Source organism: Enoplosus armatus, chromosome 16 (genome assembly GCF_043641665.1).
Source record: "Enoplosus armatus isolate fEnoArm2 chromosome 16, fEnoArm2.hap1, whole genome shotgun sequence".
NCBI lineage: Eukaryota > Metazoa > Chordata > Actinopteri > Centrarchiformes > Enoplosidae > Enoplosus > Enoplosus armatus.
Window position 1 is genome coordinate 4,273,932 of NC_092195.1, and position 24,190 is coordinate 4,298,121.

Consider the following 24,190-nt stretch of genomic DNA (forward strand, 5'->3'; position numbering starts at 1 on the left):
CAAATACTCTTTAACGCTATTTCAACATATTGCATAACTGTTATAACATAACAGCTATTCATAACTATCAGTCGTAGGATTTATAAATTGTTGAATCAAAACAACAAGAAGGTCAAATTTTCCTGGAATTGAGTGTCATTTAATAGCTGCAAATGAAGTAGCAGCCTCATCCAGTGTTGTTGAATACTGACATTATTTCTTGGAAAGACCTGGGACAAGGAAAACTGTACTGGGAACTAGCGTAATTATTTTGGAATAATTATATTTCCTCAAGTATTGTTTTAAGCAACATACAAATAACAAGAAACTACAGCTGTACGGCTCTGCCCAGATAATTTCTGCTTGCAGAACATCTGTCCCGTTTAAATAAAGGTTTGTATAATTAAAACTCCAATCTGTTGCTTTTGTGAGAGCCAGGCACTCCTCGCAGTACGCTGCAAGGCCTTTGTTTTTTTGAGGACATACAAAAAAATAAAAAATAAGACTCTGTAGAAGCTCCAAACACTTTCCGCAGACTAATGATGGCCACAGAGAGAGAGAGAGAGAGAGACGGAGATTTAACAAGCAGACAGGCAGAGATCCACTTCCAGGTCAAACTTTAACAAGCCTCTTATTGGGAAAATCCCAGGTCAAACTTTAACAAGGAATGCTGCCAAATGGCACAGTGGAGGAGCACACATGAGCCATCGGAGTGTCAAAGAGACAGCAGCAACGGTGTGATTTTATTACCGAGGAGAGAGTGGATAACTGTGCTTGTTATGAGGGTCGTATATCCTGATTTGACCCCTTGTTTATGGTTTGCCTATAAGACTTAATGAATGTTTTACAGCCAATTGCAACAGCAGTGGCATGTTAACAGGCGGACAAAAAACAATATACATGCTGCATCTGGTCGCTGTGCTGTGTTAATGGGAATGCAGTGATGAGATCATTTAGTAGGTCTATTTAAAAAAACGCCACTCTGATATAATAACATATTTTGCTTTGCATAGTATAGTCTATTTGTAATGGTTTTGTTGGAATGATAGAATAAGAAGGGCACAAGAAAGATGTCCCTAAAAACTCGGAACACAATTAGGCTTTAATATCAGGCTCTTAAAATAGAGACGGGGGGGGACACAGCGAAGCACGCAGCCCAGCAGGACACGAGGAAAGGTCTCCTGGCACTGGTGGTAAATGAGCATCCATCTCTCCTCCTCTCTGAGAACATTACGAGAGAACTTCTCCTGCTCCAAAAACCCAGAAAACGCACTTAACTTTCATTTACTGATATCCCACCGCCCTCGCTCATTAAAGATACATGCCCACCGCCACCAAAGCCTCTTTTTCTCTTTCCGTTTAATACATTTAATACTTTAATGTGTCTGCCACAGCATACACGTCTGCTCTGTAAATCACCTGTGTTCTGCTGTGAGGAAAAAAAATCAGAAACCAAAAGGGAGAAATTTATGTTTCATATGTTTTGGGTTTCATGATGGCGCCCCCTAGTTTTGCATTCATTTGATGGAATGCCGCTCCGTAACTGTCTACGTAGATGGAGACCTTATTTTCATACAGCCAATCAAATTTTGCATACAGCAGGTCACACTGAGCCACGCTTTGCAACAAATCACAGTTGTTCCTTCTGATCAAACTTACAAAACATGACCACACGTCTTGTCCTGCACCCCAAACTAACATTCACTCCGTTTGCAGGCTAGATAGCTAATTAGCTGCTGAGCTGCGGCACATTAAACAGCATGTAAACTGAACTGCAAATGTCACTAAGGTCTGGTTACACGCTGCTGCGGTCCTTACTCCACAATACCACTGCCAACAACACACTGTCTGCTGTCTGCCCGTGGTCGTAAGCTACAGCGCAAGTTTGTTCACTTTGTCTCTGGTTCCCTATGGTGTAACACGCCAGCTGCTGTCAATCAAACACTGACACGCACCGAAGAAGATGGATGCTGTTAATGGTTACTTATGAAGGGATGGTGACGCTTGGAAATGCTTCTTTCCTTTATATCCAAATGACACTTGACGTTTATTTATGGTGACAGAAGAATGTAATCTGGTTGGGATTTTCAACAAGCGTGTTCTACAGGACATACAGAATGTGTACGTACTATTATCTTAGTTTCTTTGTATGCTGCGGTATAACAAGACTCATTTGGAAGAGAGTGCAGCACAACTGCCCTATTAAAATACTGAATAAAAATAAAAAAGAATTAAAAACTGACTTTTCTAGACAATAGAACAGGTCAAAATAATGGATTAGTCCTTGGGTAATATGTTTTGTGCAGATGACAGGGGAGCATTCAGGACAGAAAACAGAGCAGGGTCTATTATTTCCTTTTATCCTCCTCACCACAGTACTCACTGGGCTGTAACATCTGCTGCTCAGTGCAGTCGACTACACCGACACCGTCAGTATCTGAGACTCTGGAGGTATTTCTCGCCAATATAGAAATTCTGAGATCAGCCCCCAAAGGGCATGAATACATTTATCCTGCAGCAAAATGTAATGCCATTTGCGGCACAATTGCTACATTCATCAGGAAGAAAAAGTCAGATTTTCAACATGATCGGGCTATCTGCGAGCCCTTGAACTGTGCCCACTGACTAGAGAGTGCTTGAAAAACAATTTTTAGGCTTTTATTGTGAGCTTTTGATATCAAATGCTAAGGATTAGACTCATAGGTAATAAAGAAGACTGTATACATAGTGGGCACATTAATTCTCCCAGTGGGGGCGAGGGATGGAGAGCCTACTAAACAAAACAAAACAAAAAAAAAAGAATTGAGATTGTGATCTTCAACCTTGGATATATTTTTTTCCCATGTCACAGTGATGTTTGAGGGGAGCCCTGAATCATAATATTGTACCTTACGCAGTATTTACTGAGAGTGTAGGTGACTTACACCATCTGTTTATAAAGCAACAGGCTCAGGCAGACACTCGCCCAGCAAAAAAGGCACAAGGTCCCCGGGCTTATCTTGGTAGAGGTGTGCCGCTGCGACTGCTGCTGCTGCTCAGCACCAGCGAGGTGGAACGATAAACATAATTAAATTGAGTTGGATTACACAAAATGGATCGGATCAGTTGGGGAGGCGGAGAAGCTAATCCAGTGCAATCCACTCTATAGAGGTGCCAACCACACAAAACGACATAAATAAAGAAGAGGGGAGGGGAGGCGGTGGCTGTGGCGGGGGCACAGAAAGGACCCCTTCAAGTAAAAACAAGCTCCAAAGTCAAATATTAACTTTAACAGTGCAGTTTGGTGCAGAAAATGAGAAACAGAGCTGTAAATACATCTCATTCTCTACTGAATCTGAAACACAAATAAAAGACTTTCATCACAGAAGGGTGTTACTGTACGTGTTTGGAAAGCCTCCATAATGTCAAACATGAATAAGCAGTGGATTTACACCACTGCTATCTTTTGAGGAAGTGGGAAATCACACTTGTCTTTCATCACAGCAGTAATGACAGTGATTTAGTCATGAGCCACTCTTCTAGCCTTTTACCTGTGAGTACAGAACATGCTCAGCGAAAATGTTTGTAGTTATAGAAGATGAGACTGAGGTATATGGTAGGAAAGCAGGGGTGAACGGTAGCCTGGGAGTTTCTATATATTTTTTTAAGACTGAACTTTTTTATTTATCACCAACACATCTACGACAGCACTCCCATAACCCCCTTTTTCTTTTCCTTCGATTTCAGCTCCCGTTCCATTCTGCTCCTCCATTTTTTTGCCCCCCCTTAGATTGCATTTTCCCTTTTGTAACTGACTTTGGTACAATCCCCTTACAAATAACCTTTCCCTGGGGAAAGGTACAGCCCTGCCAAACCCACTCCTAGCCTCTCCTTCCTTTCCATCGTCATCTCCCTTTGTCTCTCAGCCTCAGGCACACTACACAGATTGATACAGTCTGGGGGTTTCTTCTGCTTTTCAAACTAATCCAGTGTAATCCTAGTCTGTCTGCGGCCTGTCTTGGGCAGCACTGCGGAGCGCATTATCGTCCAATAAAATGATTATAAATGGATCCATAAGTGATGCAGGGAAGGAAAGCAGAGGCTGTATTGTTGAGGTGATGATATGGTATCCTCTCTGTATCCGTCCTGCAATTTAAGATCCAATATTGTTGAACACGAAGGCCTTTTTTTTGGTAACAAATTAAATGTTTCTGAAGCAAATCAAATCAAGTCAAGGCATTTAACACCAATTTAGAGTCTTGTTTCAATGTTCTTGCATGGCTGATTGGGTTTAGAAACTGTGGTAAGAGTTTTTTGGGGTTTTTTTCTTTAAAGCACAGTTTTGTTGTATTGGCACCACAATCAAAAAATTTAAAACAATACTCAGCCGTACCAAAGACCTAGCAACACACACCTCTAAATGCCCTCCTTACCGGAGAAGTGGAATATCAGCTTTCAGCATTATCCTGCCCAAACAAGTGCAGTTTGCATTATTTAAGCTGCCCTAGCTGGCCGCTATAATTGAGAGCCTCCTGCTGGATAGCCATGCTAGCAGACAGCTCGAGGCAGGCCCTCAGCAATGTCTGCATGTTGGTGGAGGTGATGGTTTTATAGAGGAGCAGCATGTTCGACATGGAAATTTGACAGTCTCGACACTAAATCAACAAGCCGGGCCCAAGGCGAGCTTCGCGCCAGGTGGAGACGGCGTGCCGTGCAATGTGGTGATGGGGGTTGCATGGACGATGATGGAATCGCTTTAAAAACCAAAACAATGGGCTGAAAGATGCTTAAACGCAAAAACGTTACTACAAGTGACCCCTTTGTGCAGCTTTAAGTACAGTACATACCACTTTCAAGTTATTAGACTGGGTCCATTATGCTCATCAGGGTGAAGCTAGAAATGACTGCACATGGCTTTCTACCCAGCATATATATATATATATATATATATATATATATATATATATATATATATATATATATATATATATATGATTACTTCTCATGGAGAACTACTGTGTCTGTTTGTTTACATGCAGAAGAACACAGATGACCCATGTTAATATTCCAGGTCTGATATTTCAACACCTACCAGGTGCTGTATCTGAGTAATCACGGCACTGTTGGCTCATTATTGCGTCCCACATTAGCAGTGAAATCAATGCAGCAGTGTGACTCGTGGCGTCTGTGAAGGAGGTGCCAGGTTTGGTAGCCGGGGTCTGCCTGTGTTAGCCCTGGCCTACATTTCGCCCCTAGTATCCGGTGGGAGCCAGAGCAAAGCAGAGACAGAGCTCTGCAAACACCTCTTAGCCACAGCACCGCTTGTCTGAATGCAAAGTGGGCCGCAGGAGCTCCCTCCGTCTGCCCTCTTACAGTTCACTTGCAAGTTCACTACATCTGCGGGTCAAATCAGCAGTCAGCCCTCGGCCTCAGACAGGTTCGAGGCTGTGGCTGTGCCTCCACCTCACTGTGTGGCTCAGCGTGTCGGCCAGCCGCAGATCGGGCAGATCATTATCGCTATCAAGCACTGTTTCCCCAACAAAACGATATCTCTGCCTTTGATCCTACGCCCAAGCTTATTTTTGTTCACTTCTGGGCATTCTAACCCAGGAACTGCTCTCACTCGGGGCAAAACTCAAGCACGGCTAAAAATACCCCTCTGTTCTGTTGATGAGATGGAAATGTATGAATTAAGGATGGGGCATCATCATGTCTGAAAATAAGGATACTTTCCCACATCTGCTCAGTCTGTGCAGAAAAAGTATGAGGTTCTTTTTTGTTGTTGTTGTTGTTGTTTTTCTTTGTGGCTAAGCTAGCAAAGGCTGCTAATGTAATGCAAACATTGTGCTGGGTTTCCTGCTGTGGAATATCCAATTAAAAAGCACTAGATATGGAGCTTATGTGCGGCACAGAGGTTACAACGTCCAATCCGGGCCAGAGGTCCTGAAACATTGAGAGCGGGTCGCTCGCTGCTCTGCATCCACAACAAACAGACTCCATCTGGTGAAGGGGGTGACTTTACACTTTCACCATGTTATTGTTGACACAACCTTTCTAGGAAATTCACACGGTAATATTCATCACTGTTGAGCAACGTGAACTCTATTTGAAACAGGCTGTGATAATCACAATAATGATTGTTATGCAAAGATTCTGTCTGCGTGGTGTGGGAGTGAAGGTAACATATATTAAATACAAAAATATCAAGCCCAAATGTAACTGACCCTCTTTGTTTTTTTAATTTGATGACAACATACATGTGTGTCAGTGGACGTTTATAAAAATATCAGAATCAGAATCAGAAATACTTTATTGATCCCCGGGGGGGAAATTGTACAAATATGACATATATGAGTGGAGATTTTCTGGTGAAATACTTTTTAATGCTTCATGTATTAATTATTAATATTTTAATCTTTCATTTTATGTATCTTACAACTACTTAGGATACTTTTAATATATTTGACATATTTTTAATACACTATATATTTGATGTATTATTGTCTACGTACCCCCACTCTTTGGGAATGATGTATTTTTTCATTGTGTACTTTTTATTGTGTTTTGATATATTCATCACCCTAGGCAGACTGGATGGTCTCAGCCTACAGGTGACCACATTTAAACATTTGACCTGACAATGACACAACTGGGATCCAAATGTTGTCCATTTAAACACATTTGTGGTTGGGAGTCCGTGTGCAGGCGTTATCAGTCTTTTCAGAAAAACTTTAATAAACAACAATTCTGACAGTCTTAATCGTTTAAGTAATGCTTTCTTCTCTTTTATATAATTTTAAATGGAATATTTTAGCTTTTTCAGCTGTGTATCTGGCAAAACAAGCTATTTGAAGACGTCGCCCTGGGCTCTGGGATATTGTGACAGGGATTTTGTTTGTACATTTTATAATAATAAATTGGTTAATTGAAAAAATTGTTTGACCAAAAACTGAATTTCAACTCAGGGGACGCTGACAGTACTAGGTTTCAACCACATCTCACAGTCACAACCAGCTGAAGCCAGGAAGTAGACTAGGCCTGGACCTTTTTAAATAGTCAAACTAATTCAAACAAACACAGAATTCGTTCGAATGACACAACCCACGTAGCCTGATCCTAAAATACATTATAGAATTAGTGTCATTCAGTTCATTTGCCTCCGCTGCCTCACTTGAGTGACAAGCTAACGTTACTGTGAGGCCGTTGCGTTTTAGAAATTTTCCACGCGACTCCTCAGACACTTTGGTGTCTGGACTTGCTCACTAGTTTTCTCCATTTCACATTAGCAATAGTCAAGTTTACTGGGGGCAACAAGGCAGGCCCTGGGTCAGATTGTATATCTAATTTTCTCACATAAGAATAGGAATTAGGATTTCAAATAAAGTGACAGCCCTTCATTTTCTTTCTCTCAATATACATAATAGTCAAGACTGAACTTTCACACTGAAAAAAAAATCACATAAATAAATAAGTTTTACTTATGTAAATAACAGTGGCACTTCATGCTACCTGAGCTGTTTCCATCATTAGTACTGCTAAGGATTTTTCTGTCCATGTAGGCTGCTGGTCCTGCTTGTGTCTTATTTTGGCTTAAGATATTTCTCCAGCTCCAAGCGTCTGCTGCTGACTGTATGGGGCTTGTCACAGGGGCAGAGATACGGTCCTTTTGAGAGAAGAGCTCTGCAATGGCCCAAACTTATCAAAGCAGCCCGCCCTGTCCCCGAGCTTCCAACACAATGCTCCCCCTAATTTCTCCTGAATGGAAGTCTCTCCAGACCTGGAGTAATCTCATATTCGCCACTTGCACGCAGTAACTCTAGTTACCCTAGCTCTGTTCCTTGCTTCCCCTGCCAATTGCATAATCAAGTCCAGAACTCATCAGCAAGATGGCAGAAGAAGTGCTCTATTAAGCTGCATCGTGTTCCATCTGTTGTGTAAGAGAGAGATAACAGTATTTACAGTTTTGGAGTTGTGGCAGACTGTTTCGGCCAAATTTTGTGCACCGCAGAGTTCTGCTTACTTCATAAAATGTCACGGATTAATTCTGCCGCTTGCGATGGTGTCCAACTGCAATCTTTGCCCCCACTAGAAATATCACAAACTAACTTTATTGGAACGGTTATACCAAGAAGTTGTGTTAGGTTAAACTATTTGAATGTAAAACACAGGGGGGACATTTACTCCAAAATTGCTTTTTTGGCTTGTCCTGGCTCACACTCCGAATATTCCATCATTTTTATTCGATTTTGGGAAATGGCCAATATTTGCTACAACTCCACAGAGCACCTGCAGTGTGGATAAAGGACTTTAAGAGAGACTCTGTCAAGGAAGTGGTTGATAAGCGTCTTTCAACTGGCAATAAGCGTTCTGTGCTCCGGCCTTTCTGTAGGTGAGGGGAATGTGTGTTTTTAGAAGACTAACCCAGATTCCAGTAACAAAACCAGCTGATAACAAAAAAATGTTGAGTAAAACACAGCCTCATCTTCCTCACGGACCGGAGTGGATTTACCTCATTGTATGTGCATTAGCTCCATGAATGATGCATTAACCCAGGTCTGTTCTTTCAATCAGGACTGCTAATCATATTGTCGAGGACATTGCATCCATTACTCCAACATACGATGAATAGAAGACAGTGAGTCTATAAGTATCGAGGTATTTCATTTACACATCACTGTATTAAAAAAGGTACAATATGCTGTACGAAGGTTAAAACTGGAATCAGTGGGTCTGACATATTTCATTCTCTACACTACAGTGAAGAATGTGCCACATTGTTTTAAACCAGCACATTACAGTTACTTCATTAGCAGGCTATCTAAGGACATAGCAGGAGCGCCTCTCATGTCAGAATCTCCCAACAATTCCACAATGCAGTTAATGAGACCACGAAACCCAATTTAATATGATTAAATCAGAGAGGAAGATCTTAGCATTTGTGGTAATCTAAGAAAGTATGTTACTTTGATTCAGTCCATTAATCGGTTAGCTGATCAACAGAAAATTAAACTGCAGTTATTTTCACTGTGGATTCATCTTTTAGGTGTTTTTCAAGCCAAAATGCCAAAAATGTACGAGTGCAAGCTTCACAATTGTGAGGATTTGCTACTTTTCTCTTTTTTGTATTATCGTAAACCTAATATCTTTGGTCGGACAAAACAAGCAATTTAAAGACACCACCTCGAGCTTTTTCTGACTAGACTTCAGGGTTAATCAATGAATTGATCAAATAATTAGCAGACATTAGTAGGAGCCCTAAAGTGACTGTACATTCACACCGTAGGTTCAGACGGTGACAGTGTATCAAGAGGTCATTCTGGTTGTCACTTTGGTGAACTCCAGCAAGTAAACAACATTAAAACCAAATCCTACGTCACTCTGCTGGGGCCCCTTTGGACCCTTTTGAGATCCAAAGTGTGGGGAGCAGCAACTAGAAGGGACATGGCTGCCTCAACAAAAAGAGCTTGGTGCAGGAGCTGCATCTGGGGGTTCCACAGAACTAGTTACAGTGCAGCAGGACCGTTCACAGACTAGTGCTCCTCGCCTGTTACCTTTACCAGTCTGCCAGACTCTAGACAAAGCCCACGAGTGGCACTTGAAAGACGCACTCGGATGCTACAAGAGCGCACCTCCCGCATGAGGAGCTCCACGGGGCTGCGTCTGAAGAAGTGTTTGCAAAAATTCCGACAGCTTCAAAGCGGAGGGCTGTGCAACGGATTAATTAAAGCGTCTGCTGCTGCTCCATCCGTTCAAGCTCCCATTTCAGTCACGTCCGCTTCTTCAAAGGAGGAAACACATGCACATTTGAATAAGAGTGGGATTATTCCACCACTTGCACCACGGCTTACACATGTCTGCATGGGATAGAGGTGACTGCAGCCTGCGAGGTGGGATGTTAAGGTGGTTTCTCCTGCTTCCATCCATAAACTGTCGACTATAATTTCACGTTGTGCCAGCTAAAATGGGTGCTTTTTTTTGTTTTTTTTTTCTTCCCTGGACTAATATTCTACTTTGTCATCAGTTACCTTCATCAGCATCTCTCCATGCAAAACCAGCAACAAAATGTCATCATTTATGGTTGCATACGCGCACCTATTCAAATGAAAAGTTTGTTAACCTCTGGGCAATGAAGCAGGTGCAGTCTTCAGTCAAACCTGCCTTCCTGTTTACTGATTTTACACACTACAGAAGGCTGGCTGTGGCACATTTGCCGCATAACAACTTGGCAAAACAGCCAATGATGCTAAAAAGGGACCTTTGCTATTTTAGTGTGACCAAACAGGAAATTGTAAGTAGACCCACAAAACCTCTTATTTATAAACTTGCAGTAGGCGGGCCGGTGGAGTCACGCAGCCTGCGGCGTTAAACCTGAACAGCGTGGCACACACTCAAACTGTCTTCACACGGCTCAGCTGTTTCCTCCCGTGTTCAACCACGGACATTTACCTTGATCCAGTAGCCGCATGGAGTGCTGAAAAGACGGATCCAGCGTGTCCTTCTCTGCCACAAGCTCCGGCAAGTACTTCTCGCTCTCCATCTCGTCCTTTGCTTTGGGCTCCGAGTAAACGGCTCAGACACAATTCAAGTAAATAATAAAAAAATTTAAAAAAAAAACAACTTGCTCAGCGTCCAAACGGCTCCAAAGTTAGCTCCAAATAGCTTGTTTGTTGAAGCAAAAAAAAAACGCGGGCGATAATGTCATTCGCGCTCGCGCTACAAGAACAAGAGCATGTCTACGTCCTCGCGGCAACACGCACGCACACACACACACACACACATACGCGAGCGCGCGCACAATAAAAGCGGTTAAATGTGACCGGGAGGTTTTATACCATCTGAGTGTTGTGCAGCCAGCAGAGCCCCGCTACGCATCACAGCCCGAGTGAGGGTCCCTCTCCTGCGTGTGGCGGACAGGCTCTTTGACGCTCTCTCTGTTGTATCCAGTGCTTCGCCGAGGCAGCGGCCGCTATTGGTCGCCGCGCAGCCCGGCGGAAGGGGGCGGGGCCACGCGCCGGAGCTGTCCGCGGTGCTGGCTGGGTCCCGCTTTTACCGTATCATTATCACGGACTCACCGTGAACAGGGGCGGCAAATCGGAGACCCGGAGCTGGGGCAAAGTGCCCGCGTCTGATGCCAGCCACCGTTAAAACCAACAAAGCCTGTTTTGCCTGTGTGTCATGTTGATAACACATTGCAGGATCTCTGCACTGTAGCTGCACGCCTTTACTACAATAAGAGTTTGTGCATTGACATTATTCACAAAAACCTCCACACCTGCTCATGAGAGTAGATCCGAGGACAAACTGATTCAATGAACAGTTACAACACAGATTTAATAGTAAGCCTAGGTTTGTTTTTGAAAAACTGTTGTACAGTTGTTGTACTTCATCATATAAAAGACCCAACCAGTACTCCTCTACTGGCATATCACAACTACTTATGCAGGATGTGAGCACAATAAAAACTAAACTCAACTAAACGCACAGAGCCCCTCTAAAGGACAGGGTAACGAGACTGGGTAATAATGCAGGGTCCGTTTGATACTTGGTGCAAATTGCCAATCAAATTTGGGAATACAATTACCCAAAAAACAACTGACACACAGTGAAACTGGGGCTTTATGGGTTCCCTGGACGTCTTGGGCCCCAGGGCAGTTGCCTGCTTTGCCACGCTGGTAAATCAGCCTTAAAAGTTCAAAGTTATTCTTTTTCATCTTTAAAAGGAAGGACCAGTCTGCATGATCTTTGCTCTGCAAAAAAAAACAAAAAAAAACAATCATACTAATCATGCAAACTCTAAAATTAAGATAAAATAAATCATGATACATAATGGCCGGTGTCACCTGGGGCCACATTCATTAGCCCCCCCTCCCCAGATGCATGTAAATGCATTTATTTTAGAGGCATGTATTTTTCTGGGTGAGGTGCCCAGGACAATTATTCAACATATACCTTTAAAATAGTTTCCTATAATTCGATAGATCCTAATAAACATCTTTTTTAAATCTCTTTTCAATTAACATTAGTCTCATCCTTACAGAGAGAATTAAAAAAAGATAGATAACACCATGGTAGGAAAGCTTCAGGAACATTATATGTGCACTACCATGGGAGATGAAAAATGCCATTAACGATGATATCAGACAGACACACAATGAGTCACTAGACAGAGATTGTTTTAGAGAAAAAACTTTATAGGTAAAATTTCTTTTCTCAAATATAATTACAACAAATAAAGAAATATAAGGCGGAGGCATACAAGAAGATGCATGTGTGAAAATATATCATTCTATATAAATATCAGTTGACCTGTTTGGTCGGTACAGTTACAGGTACATCTCAGGAGGCTACATAATTGTCCTCTTTACTCATTTAAGCAATTGATTAGGACTGCATGACTCTTAGGTTGCTTTTACTTGTTAGGACAACCTGTCAATAGTTGTCAGGAAATCCATTCACCTTGTCATAGGTCAAGCATGCTTTTCTCCCGGGCGTGTTTATGAATTCATTAACCAAGAAAACCCTGTTGTTCCGAAAACACAGCCACATGAAGCCCTGGTCATTATTAAAGCCCAACTTGGTGAGTCTCCAGTTCTGTAACAGAGACCAGACACCGACACTGGTGTCATCAAAAGACAGATTTTCCAGACAGCAGACATCTAAAGATGCAGCCACAAATCCACTTTATCAGACATGCTAAGCCTGAACAGTTCCTGGAAACATACAACAAATGCGAAAATAGTGTCTTTGTGAGGAATTTAGGGTGTTTAACAGCTGGGGAAAAAAACAGGATTTGTATACAACTTTCGTATTTGTTAGAAAATGTGGAAAAGAGATAAGAATTCTGTCAATATTTGTGGAGGATGCAGAGGTAGCCCCAGGTGGGCGGTTATCTGTAGGCTGATCAGCACTGGTTATATAATTGAGATTTTTTTTTTCTTCTCCATTCTATTTCAATAACTTGGAGAAAATGTGACCCAGAGGCTAAAAGCAAGATGGGTTTATGTATATTTATCAATGTTATATCCTCCATGAACTTTTGAATGTGCTATTGGTTATTTTGCTTTTGTGGCATGATGTGTGCTCTGAAATAAGCGCTGCAGGCATTAATGGTGATTTTTCTATATATACTGTGCACAGTTAGCTTGGGAAATAACTGGATGGAAATGAGCAGATATTGCTTGGTGAGGGCTGCAGGGTTCAAAGGTCTGCAGTGACCTCGATGCAAGGTCCAAATGGAGACATTGTGTTATTTGCAAAGCTATAACATGCTTTCGCTAACAATTTAAAGGGATGCATCTGGGAACATTGTAAGACTCACAAACCTGCAGCCATGCACAGGAGACATGTGTCATGTTTGACTTCTACTTATTCGCACGTCTTACTGTCTTAAGCATGTTGGAGGTTTCCCTCCACAGATTCTTTCCAGACTCTTGTTTACGAGTGATTCACTGCGAAGAGAGACGCATTATGAATCAGCTTACTTTTTAATCTTTCCCAGAGACCATTAAAAACCGGCTCAAATGCACTAATCTCCTATTCAGAAGAGCGACTTATTTATAGATATGCATGCCATCTGTTGCGCCCTGTCTTCATAAACAAAGCCTCGCATTGTCATTGATGTTTAAATTAAAAGTTGCAGGCCTATTTGTCTTCCTAAAGACGCTTGTTTTCAAAGGGAATTCGCTAAGTGATTGCAATACATCAATTGCAATGAAAATGATCACGGTTTATGGGGGCAGCATTTTTATATATGTCACAGCCGACCACAAGGGCAGTGGCATTGGTGTAAACAAAGTCATGAGGAATGTTCTGTCAGGTGGGTGTAAAGAATGAAGAACGGTGGGCTATTACATTGACAAAGTGTTACTTTGATCATTAGAGAACGGGTGCCCCCTTCCTCGCCCCTCAGCCTGTCCCAGCCCACTAAATATGATGTTGACTACACCTAGAACGAGACAGCCTGTGCAGCGCCCCGGGGTGTCATATATGGTATATACACCCATACTATTATGTCTACACACTTCTGCATTCAGGGTGAATGTTTCTTGCTCTCTTAACAAGAGGCCAGGGATCTAATCAGCGCTGCAGTCTTCTTCCCAGTGACTTGATGTAAATCCTAACTGATTTAAATAGAAACACTTGTCCTGTCAGCTTTCAGTCTTTTCAAATTCCATCTCAGCGAGAGGATGTCATGGGGGTCTTGTCACCTGAGGAGTAATTAGACCTTGATGTGTCCGCGAGCTGATTGTTGTGTCACTTTGTGTCACAGAGAGAACTGGGATTCCAGAGCGGGGACACTTCGCCAGGTTCCCGCTCTGTTTTGGCCCCGAGAAAACGGACGGGATTACAGTGGCAAATCAGGAGCACTTTTAACACCTTAAATAAGTGGATTCCTTCCATCACCGCATTCCGGTGGTGGCAGAAGGATTGCTAGGAGAGTGGCAACACTGCCTCCTTGTGCCCATGTCAAATTATTTGAGAAAGACATGAGGAGTTCATATGAGAAAATAAGGCTTTTTTTTTTCACAAGTGGGATCCTATTGGAAAAGAGGTTGGAAATGAAACACTTTTGGAGCTCGAAAGTTAGAGACAAGCTAATTGTGATAAAGCTTTGCTGCAAATGGTGCAGTTTGTTTCATTTATCAGCAGCCCCAACGTGTACTGTGCAGCTCTGCTGGTAAAAGCATCCTTACGGAGATCCAAAGGTCCTGCGTTTAAACCCAGAATTGGCGGTTATTTGGTTTTTAATGGGTCACAACAAAATGAGAAGAGAATTATAAGAGGTCCACAAATACAGAGGGTATTGTTTTCATGTCATTGTGTTGCCCCTTTTTCTATTTATCGTCTGTTTACTCGCATTGAAAAAAGGTTCTATAAACTGCAGGCAAGCTATTTGAAAGAATAATGCCAAAAAGCCTTAATGATGCTAAACTGCATTTTCTCTTATACTTTGCAAATACTTTCAATTCCCTCCAATAACAGTGGAATAAAACACAATTTCTCCCACAGCCTCTCTTGTCTTCCAAAGTAATTTGAACAAAGCCCCTCTTTCGAGATATTGTTATCCTCCTTATACAGCATAACCCCACAATGCTGCTTCAGTCACAAAAGGCACCTTATTGTGGCTACTAAATGGAGCGCTCACATCCATTAAACAGCCATTCAACAGAATTATATTGCCAGCACCAATCTATCAGGTACATTGATCACGCATGGTCGGCTGTGAAGTGCAGACGCTGGTCTCTTCTCCTGGAAGTGTTGTGCAAAAGAAACCTAATGAGAAACTGTCAGTAGCGCACAGGTAAACAAATCAATGGCACCCAGCAGTGCTCCCAAGGTCAAGCCACGCACACACACACACACACACACACACACAAACCCCCCCTTACAAACCCAGGGTTGGAGCTGCAGCCGAAGCTTCCACGGTGTAAAGGGCGCTGTCAAGATTTGACTTTTATCGGATAAACAGGGTTGAAATGGAATTACTTTACACTGGTTTGGAATATTGTTAGGAATAGTTTGACATTTTGGGAAACCTGCGTATTCGCTTTCTTGCCGATGTTCAGATGAGAAGATTGATACCACTTTCGTGTTTAGGTGGATTTTCAGTCTTTGTGCTAAGCTAAGATAACCGGCTGCTGGCGATAATATGTGTGTGGTATTGAACTTCTCATCTAATTCTAGTCAAGAAAGCTAGTAAGCGTATGTAACATTTCCGCACTATAATGTCTAAAAACAGTATTCCAGTAGAGGCCTAATTTATTGATATGATGCGGGAAATGCAAGCCATCAAAGTCCATGCGTACGGTAATGGCACAACGTTACAACAATGTTCAACACGCTCATAAAATCATTTTACCATGATTGTTTTGAGCACGAGTAACAGCGCTGGGCCATGATTCCATGATTGAATTCACCACATAATGTTAGCTACGGTAGCTGTGTAGGTAGTCGACTCATCTAATGGTAAGTTAGCAAGTTAACGTTACGTTAGCTAACATTGCGTTAGCTCGTCATTATTTTACTGCATTACCTTAGCTAGCGTTACTTGCGGCTGTTTCATCGGTATGAAGTGACACGACGTGACTACACCTAACTGGAAAAAGCCTTTAATAAATTTCCGCATCCGTGATAGATTTTCATCGGCAGGTGGTTGTTTAACAATGAAGACAACATCTCCCATGATACCACGCTACTTCATGACATCATCAAACTACGTCTTTTGTTATTGTTTTGATTGAGAGACCCCTACCGACAGAAATTTCATACTGTGTGTTTAAATGCCATAATATGTATCTGTGTGTGTGTGTGTGTGTGTCTTTTAGTGGTTGATTCTTAAGTGCATCCACCATGTTTTACCTGTAAATCGTCACAGAACACAACTATTCTGTAGTCGACTGTCTACACGGGTATTTTTTTATTGATAGGTTGGTTAAAAACTAGTAAGTGGACCTTTAGTGAAACTTTTCTTTTTGCTACCCTATTGCAATTTCCAAACAATAAGAAGCGTGTGTATGTATGTAATGGTATATATACTGCATGTAGGCTATATGAGTGTTCTTGGAACATGTGTCCAAATGCTGTACCCATCTGTGGAATAGTGTTCTATAAGGGGCAATTACATAGAAAAAAACCCCCAAAAAGTTAAGTAAAATTGCAGTGAAACACTGGTCTACACACTGCTTTGTAACAATGAAAATGATGACAAGTAACATAAAAACGCAATCGATAACTGAGTAAATGCAAGGGAAGTCAGAAATATTAATACACTGCCATGCTCCATCAGGCTTTGTGCTGTGGCAGACTATCACACTGCCAACACGAATGTTGTGTTTTCACTCTTTTTAAAGTGTGCGAACATGACAGAACAGATAATGACAGTCATCGGAAGAAACAGTGCCTGATGTCACCGGGGTTTTATCAGGCGGATTCCTTTCATTTCCAACAGTGGCTACAAATACGGCATGACGCCAGTGACATAGTTTGCATATTTTTGCTTGTCTGTAATGAGTAAGAGCCTAATAGAGCAGCCTGAAGCAGTCCATGATATGAAGTGTGTGGTGAGAGTTATCGTAGTGCACTTACATACCAGAGAGAGGCACAAGGTCAACAGCAGTAATTACTCTGTGGGAAGCGTGTTGATCTTCAGTGGGTGATTTCATTTTTCGTCATTAGCCACAGCGATTAAGCAGGAGAACAATGATACTATGATAGCATCAGCAACCACCACACAGCCCCTGGCTCTTCTCAATATTCTACGACATTCTCTAAATGTCGCTTTGCATGGGTTAACCCTCCTTTTGTGTTCAGGTAGCTTTAAGAGTCCTTAAGCCTTTCTTTGCTGGCCTTAATTAGCAAATGCTCGCAATGGTTAGATGAAATCTCATCATGAGTACCCCATCCCCTACAAGCTTTTTTTTTTTTTTTTTTTAAATATAAAACATGATATTAGTGTCATTTTGCTGCAGCTGTGAGAGTCAAGTCGAAAAAGACTACAGTGTTGAAAATGTTGGCCCAGAGCAGTTTGTCCATAGTCCAAAAAAAGTCCAAAACTACCTCCCATGACTCTTTCATCTCCCTATAATTGACACAAAACACACACACGCAAATCTTTCAACCTTCATGAGTCCATTTTCTTTGGCCACCTGGGGGCAGCACAACAAGCTGTAACAAGCTGTTAAAGGTTGAATTTTCCACAGTTTACTGCGTGACGATCTTCTCTGACATGTTTTGTCCACAGCTGACTGTGATCATTATCTTTTGAATTCAACATAGCAATTTTTTTTTTCCCACTACAATTGTCTGGGACATTTAAAAATGAATGGTGTCTCTCAGGGCAAAGGTAAAAAAAAATAAAACAGCCACCAACAGCAGAAAGATCCAGCTTGAGGGTTAGTTATTCACCTCGGAAACAGCAATCTGACAAACAATTCTTAGCATAAAGGCTTGTTTTTTTTTTTCTCACCAGAATTAAATGCTGCCATTGAACTTACCTTAACATGAGATCATTTCCAATGTAAAATTTTTGACACAATTAACATTTCATTTAGAAGTAAACAGAGAATTTCACTCCAAAAAAAGCTCATTGATAACGTCAGAATCTTATACATCATGACAGTTCTAAAAATACAGATACCGGGCCTTCAAACACACCTCTGCGCACAGAAAGTAATGTGCTTAAATGTCCGGTTTGACTGCGACAAACAGGAGGAGCTGTAAAAGTGACCCACTGTTTGGTAGACTTGACAGATGATCTCTGGGTTGTGAGAACACTTTGCACCAGAGATGGAGACAGAATGAAGAAAGAGTTATCTCACACATTTACTTTAATTGAGATTAATTTATTAGAACAGTACCCATACGCCCAGAAATCCAACATGTGTGCTCCGACTAGCATCCCCTTTAAATGATCCAGTCAGTTGTTAGCGGAGCATTACGGGCCTGTGACATCCCACATTAAGAGATGAACTGCCCAAGAGAGTCTCCGCTTTCACAGACAAAATGGAAAGACAAGGCAAGTGTCACGTCAAAGTACTATATGAAAACACGTGAAATACATTTTCGCTGCTGAAAGTCCAAAAAAAGTTGCAGAGCGTGCAGAATGAAACCAACATGTCTGAAAAGTGTTGACAGCATGAATTTCCGGTTTATTTTTGTGTGTGTTTAATGGCAGAAAGTGATGGAGGAAGGGAAGGTGGAAAAAGAGAAGGCTGAACTAGTTGTCTTCCTAAATGGTAAATGGCTGCTGAATTATATTCAGCACTTTCATCCAAAGCATTCTACAGTTTGCCTCTCATTCACACACTCACACGCCGCTGGCCTGACCACCGAAGAATCTGGGATTCAGTATCTTGCTCAAGGACACTTCGACATGCAGACAGAAGGAGGTGGGGATTGCCAACCCTGAGACCCACTCTCCTTAGTTCGCCCCACCTCTTCATAGTTGTGTGAGCCTTGATTGCGGATCAAAGGCGGTTCTGAAAGCAGCGAGGGGAAGGGGCTGACGGCTGTCAGACGAATCCTCCACCTCCCTTCACACCGTACTTGTGCTGCCTCATCAGACTAAGCTAGTAAAGGGCATACTTTTCATTCCCGGGGGCAAGATGTACAAACAAGACAAATTTTGCCCGTATCTCTTCAAGAGGAAATTGAGTGTTTAGCAAAGAATGTGCGGCACCTCTTCTACTCTGAGGCAAATCCCCTGGAAAATGTGAGATACATGGAAAAAGCAAATTGCAAAAGGCAGGAAAAAAAACGTCACTAGGGGCCAAATATGGATTGCAATATTCACCACTAAGGTTTCCTTAAGTGGCAGGGCGGCCTAGTGGTTCAAGAGTTCGTCCTGTAACAGAGAGGTGACAGGAAGGTCACAGGTTCGATCTCCACGAATGCCAATATCCGTCAAACGCTAAGATGTTCCCTCGCTGTGAGCACGTCTGGATGAAAGAGTCGCTTACTGTAAAATGTCCCATAAAAGTAAAGACCATAACACTTGCAGAGCTTTATTTGTAATGCTATATATTCATTTCAGGGGAAGGAAAATCATTACCCATAATCTAATCTCAAATTACTTAGCATCCACTAAAAATGTACATTGTTTAAATGTTTCACTTTTCCCAGGTGGAGGTTAGTAGGCTGGAAATCCGTGTGTGTGTGTGTGTGTGTGTGTGTGTGTATCGCACATCTAAGCAGAGCTGCTTGTAATTTTTGATGTCTGCTTTTAAAGTTTACAACAGAGGTCAATTGGTATAAAACTAAATATAGTAAACGGAGTCCAGCCTGTTACAAACGCGAAATGATTTAGGGAGTGAAAAGCGTAAAGTGGTGGTCTTGATTATTGAGATGAGGTGCAGCTGGTGTGGCTCTGCTCTGACTCCAGCACACCTGCCTCCACTCACACAATCACACACACGCACACACACACACACACACACACACACACACACACAGAGCCACTCAGGGAGGGACAGCAGGTTAGGGGGGCACAGAACTAGAGGAAGAGGGCAGATGTAACTTTTCCCTGAAGTTTCTCAGAAACACATCCATGGCACATTACCACATTAAACAGTTGATCTTGGGATCCTGTTAGCACACAGTTTGCTTTGCACGTTTACACACCCGGCAGACACAGAGCAACGTTCTCATTCATTTGAAATAGCATTTGTGTCCACCGGACATTTCCAACATTTCACATACTGCTCTTCAGCTGCTACATACTGCACTACTTTTATCAGCGACTTTCCAACTGTTTACTGTCTGTTACATGGCGTTGTGCAGCTAGCACACAGCAGGCTGATCTTTTTGCTGGAGATGTTGATGAGAGCGATGAGACTGAACCCAGAACAGTAAAGCTGCGAGACATAAAACCAAAAACAATGAGTCGGTGATGAGTCGATGACTACGAGGGACACTTTCCACAATAAACGTAAGTTATTTGATTCATTCTTAATATGAGGATGTTTATCATTGCAGCTTTAAACTCCCCTACTCTTCCACTAAAAGTGTCCCTTAAGTTTCTTCAAATGTTTCTTTAAAACGTATTCCAAAAATGTGTCTGCTTGGTTCAACACCTGACGCTATGTGTATGCATGACAGTGATATAGTTTATATGGCTGTACTATCACATCAAACTACATTCCACATTCTGTCCTAACCCTCATTTTAATACGTATCTCTCGTTAAAAGTCAACGCCTATTCTCACAACTAATGCTCGGTCACAAGAGTTAATTGAGTTTATACCATATGTTTCCATATGAGGTATACATTATGACTGTCTGCGCTTGATACTTTCAGTCCTTTATTTCAGTTTCAGTTTTATTAACAGATGTTTGAATGAGAATAACGATTACCTTTTTAAATTGCAAATGCATACAGCAGGTTTATTATTTATTGCGTGCGTTCATTAATTTGAGATTGCGTTAAACCACAGGAGAAAACATAACGACGGAGAGTTTAATATTAATTTCATTTTATTCTCAAGGTTTTTGCATAATGATCTACACTTATTTCTTTGGCATTGTTTAAGGAGAATAATCGGCTTAGACAACTGAGACTGTCGAAATGCACAATTCAAAGCTCAAGTTACGAACTTATAATTTGGGATATTGTCTTTTGTTTGCATTGCAACGTTAACAGTCGTGGCTGGCTGTAAGAGCTTTACCATATGTGAATGACATAGATAAATTCTCATGATTTATTTGGTGTAAACAAGCATGTTTACATCTAGAAGTGAATGTGCATGTGGAGGATGAATGTGCACCACATACTGAGCCAATGCAGGTTCACCCATCTGGCCCCAGGAATTATAATGTCAAACCCAAGAGATCAAACAGTTTTACAGTCCGAGACGGTGAAAAGAAAAGGAGAACAATTCATAGAATAACCATTGAGAATGAAATCTCCCCAAGCACTGTTAATGGGAGGGAATATCACACAGTGCACAGAAGGCTCCTCTTTTTCATAGTTCCATGTCTTTTCTCAACGAATGAATACGTTTCATGTCCAGAGGCAGTTACAGACGGCAAGGAAGAGCTTTCATCTGGAAAACCTGCCTGAAGTAAGGACACAGTACTTAACGTAAAAGAGAGGACACAAAGCCGTCCGATATCTGGAATGACGTGCGATTTTGCATTTGCCAAATATCATACAAAATAGTAGAATATAACGTGAAGAATTCAGGCTGAGCTTTATAATTTAAGCATCAATTAAGGAAATCAATTTACGCAAGCCAGTTGAGGAACTGACAAAGGTTTCTGGTTTCTCTGCCACAGCAAACCTCCATTAGCTCTTGTTAACTGCAGAGAAAAAAAAAAGAAAGAGAAAAAAAAGAAGATGGAAGTGGTGGGGAGGTAATTGGCTACGACTCTCTCCCAACCAGCAGGCAGCCAGTGTGTGATTGTGGTGCTGGGAAACATCCTTGTCAGCACAGAGATGAGAGCAGCTTATTACACAGGGAGCAGCGCTGAGTGGCAGGTACAAAGGTGGAGATTCTGAGGAATGATAATTATCTTTTAAAGTGGGAATGCTCGAAACGAGCGCTGAAGCCCTCGGGGTAATGGTGGGCTGCTTGGCAGTTTGGATACAGCGTGCTGTCAGTGAAAGGAACAAAGAGTCGCCCTTTTCACACCTTACAATGACACTGGAAATGTGGTTTACAATTGAAATGTATCATGATATGTGGAATCATGTAGATTTCACACGTAAAGACTGTTGATTTTCAGTGCTGACGTTTCTCACAGGAGGGTGTCTCGGATGATGTACTTTAATACAAAACTCAGTTTGGCTTAAAATGTTAAATGAATGAGCATGGGCTAAATGATTGGGTTTTTTTTAGCCATAAATTACATTTGAACAATCTCCATTATTAGCACAATGATAACATTATTTACAAACTACTACGAAAGCAAGAGTTTTCATAAGGTGCTTTACAGGAAGGCGTTCAAAACACAAAAAGAAAAAAAGAAACATGGTAGAGGGAAATACAACAGAGATGAAACAGGAAGAAGGAAGAATGAAAATTTAAACACTGAAATTAAAAGTTCAATCGCAACACAAGCTCCACTCAGTGGCCGCTTCCGAAGTCAAGAAGTGAACGTTTAAATGAGTTCAGTGTAATAAAAAAATTACACAAAGTAATGGAGGATTTACCCTAAAAGGTCTTCATGCATACTGAGAACACACTTGATTTTTGAGTGTGCTGTGGATGCAAAGCACTGTGCCACGATGCACAAAGGAAATAGGAGAGCTATTCACAGCTAGTTCAATTAGCAGAGGCCTTCCAGCTGTCACAGTTTGACGTCCATGAACACACGTATTGTATCATCACAAAAAGGTAAAGTAGCGTGTTCTGACCATTAGTAAATAGAGTACATATTGTATGCAATTTGAATGCAGTATGGGTGAAAAGCACAGGTGTAACTAATAACATTAATGATGCCTCATTGTTACGCTGAGCTTTTGCCCAGGCACATCTGAACGGTTAAGATAAGTCGTGGGTTACTAGTACAAAAAAAAAAAATGTTCCTTTAGTAAACAGTAAAGGCTTAGGAAAATACACCCAGCAAAGAAAAAGCATTGACACACAGCAGGGTTGGCATCTTTGCCTCCACCAGCTCCATTACCTTGAATAAAAATAGAAAGTAATTCATAATGGAAACAACAAATTACCATTGCCAATATACCCCCCACTGTCCACCACATAGTTTCAGTGTGTATTTCAATGTCAGTGTCAATGTTTCGAGACACATGTTCTCTATCTCCAGCCCCCCCACCCCCCACCCCACTTTGTCTGTACACAGAACAAATTTCTATTTTAGCAATAATGGAGTTTTTTTTTTTCTGTGGCTAGGCTCGAGAAAACATCTGGAGTCCACACAGGACAGTGAGAGTCCACCATCTTTAGCTTCGAGTCTAAACTGCAGGAAACGCAGAACTGGAGTCCTGAACCACAAAACGATTAAGATATCTTAATTGCGTCATCATAATTTAATCCCAACATTTGTGCTGCATTCAGCAGAAAGGGGAATTCAGGGAAAAAAAAAACGAGTGTTTATTCCAAGATAGATAACCCCAGTTTAATCAAGCGCCAACCTCTGGGTAGAAGTCTATGAGAAAAACATTTCTCACTACCAAGTGAAACAAACAATACAGGCAAACTGTATAAGCTCTATAAAATCAGCAGAATCGATTGTATTGTGTTCTAAATCGATTGTATTTAGATTAAACACCCAACAGTGGTGACATTGCAGCATTTTGCAAACAGATGGTTGACACGTCTGCAGTTCTTTTCACCAAGTGGAGGACATCGTCTGCGTCAGAAATCTCCTGATATCTCCCAATGTTTGGCATGGACTTCAGTGGTGCCTTCAGCCATTGATCATCATCCCTTTCACAGTGCCAAACAACATAAACCGTCCTTTATGTGGAGCGTTGGCACGACACAAAAAAAAACATGATCGGTAAAATGTTAAAAACAACGTTTCAGTCAAAATTTACTTTGAAGCGTGCGACCACCAGCAGTGTGTTGGTACACCAAGATTTCTAAAGCTTGTGGTGCCAAATAAGACTTAAAAGCTCTGTACTTACTGTGTTCTGTCTATATCTTTCTGCCTCTCATACAGCATAACCAACTCAACAAACAGCGTCTTTGTAAATGAAATCAGAGAACATATCCCTCCTGGCACTTTGTCCCGCGGCAGAGTGTTTCTGAGCTCCTCCGGCGGCTGTCAGGAG

General features: G+C 41.7%; 1 protein-coding gene across 1 annotated transcript in view; it reads right to left on the bottom strand.

Moving 5' to 3' along the window:
* The window catches only part of LOC139299114 (KH domain-containing, RNA-binding, signal transduction-associated protein 3-like), an 82,801-nt gene extending 72,306 nt beyond the window's left edge, over window positions 1–10,495 (bottom strand). The window contains exon 1 of the mRNA XM_070922012.1: window positions 10,405–10,495. Coding sequence (XP_070778113.1) covers window positions 10,405–10,495 — 91 coding nt within the window. The remainder of the gene's footprint in view (window positions 1–10,404) is intronic.
* Between the last annotated feature and the right edge of the window lie 13,695 nt (window positions 10,496–24,190).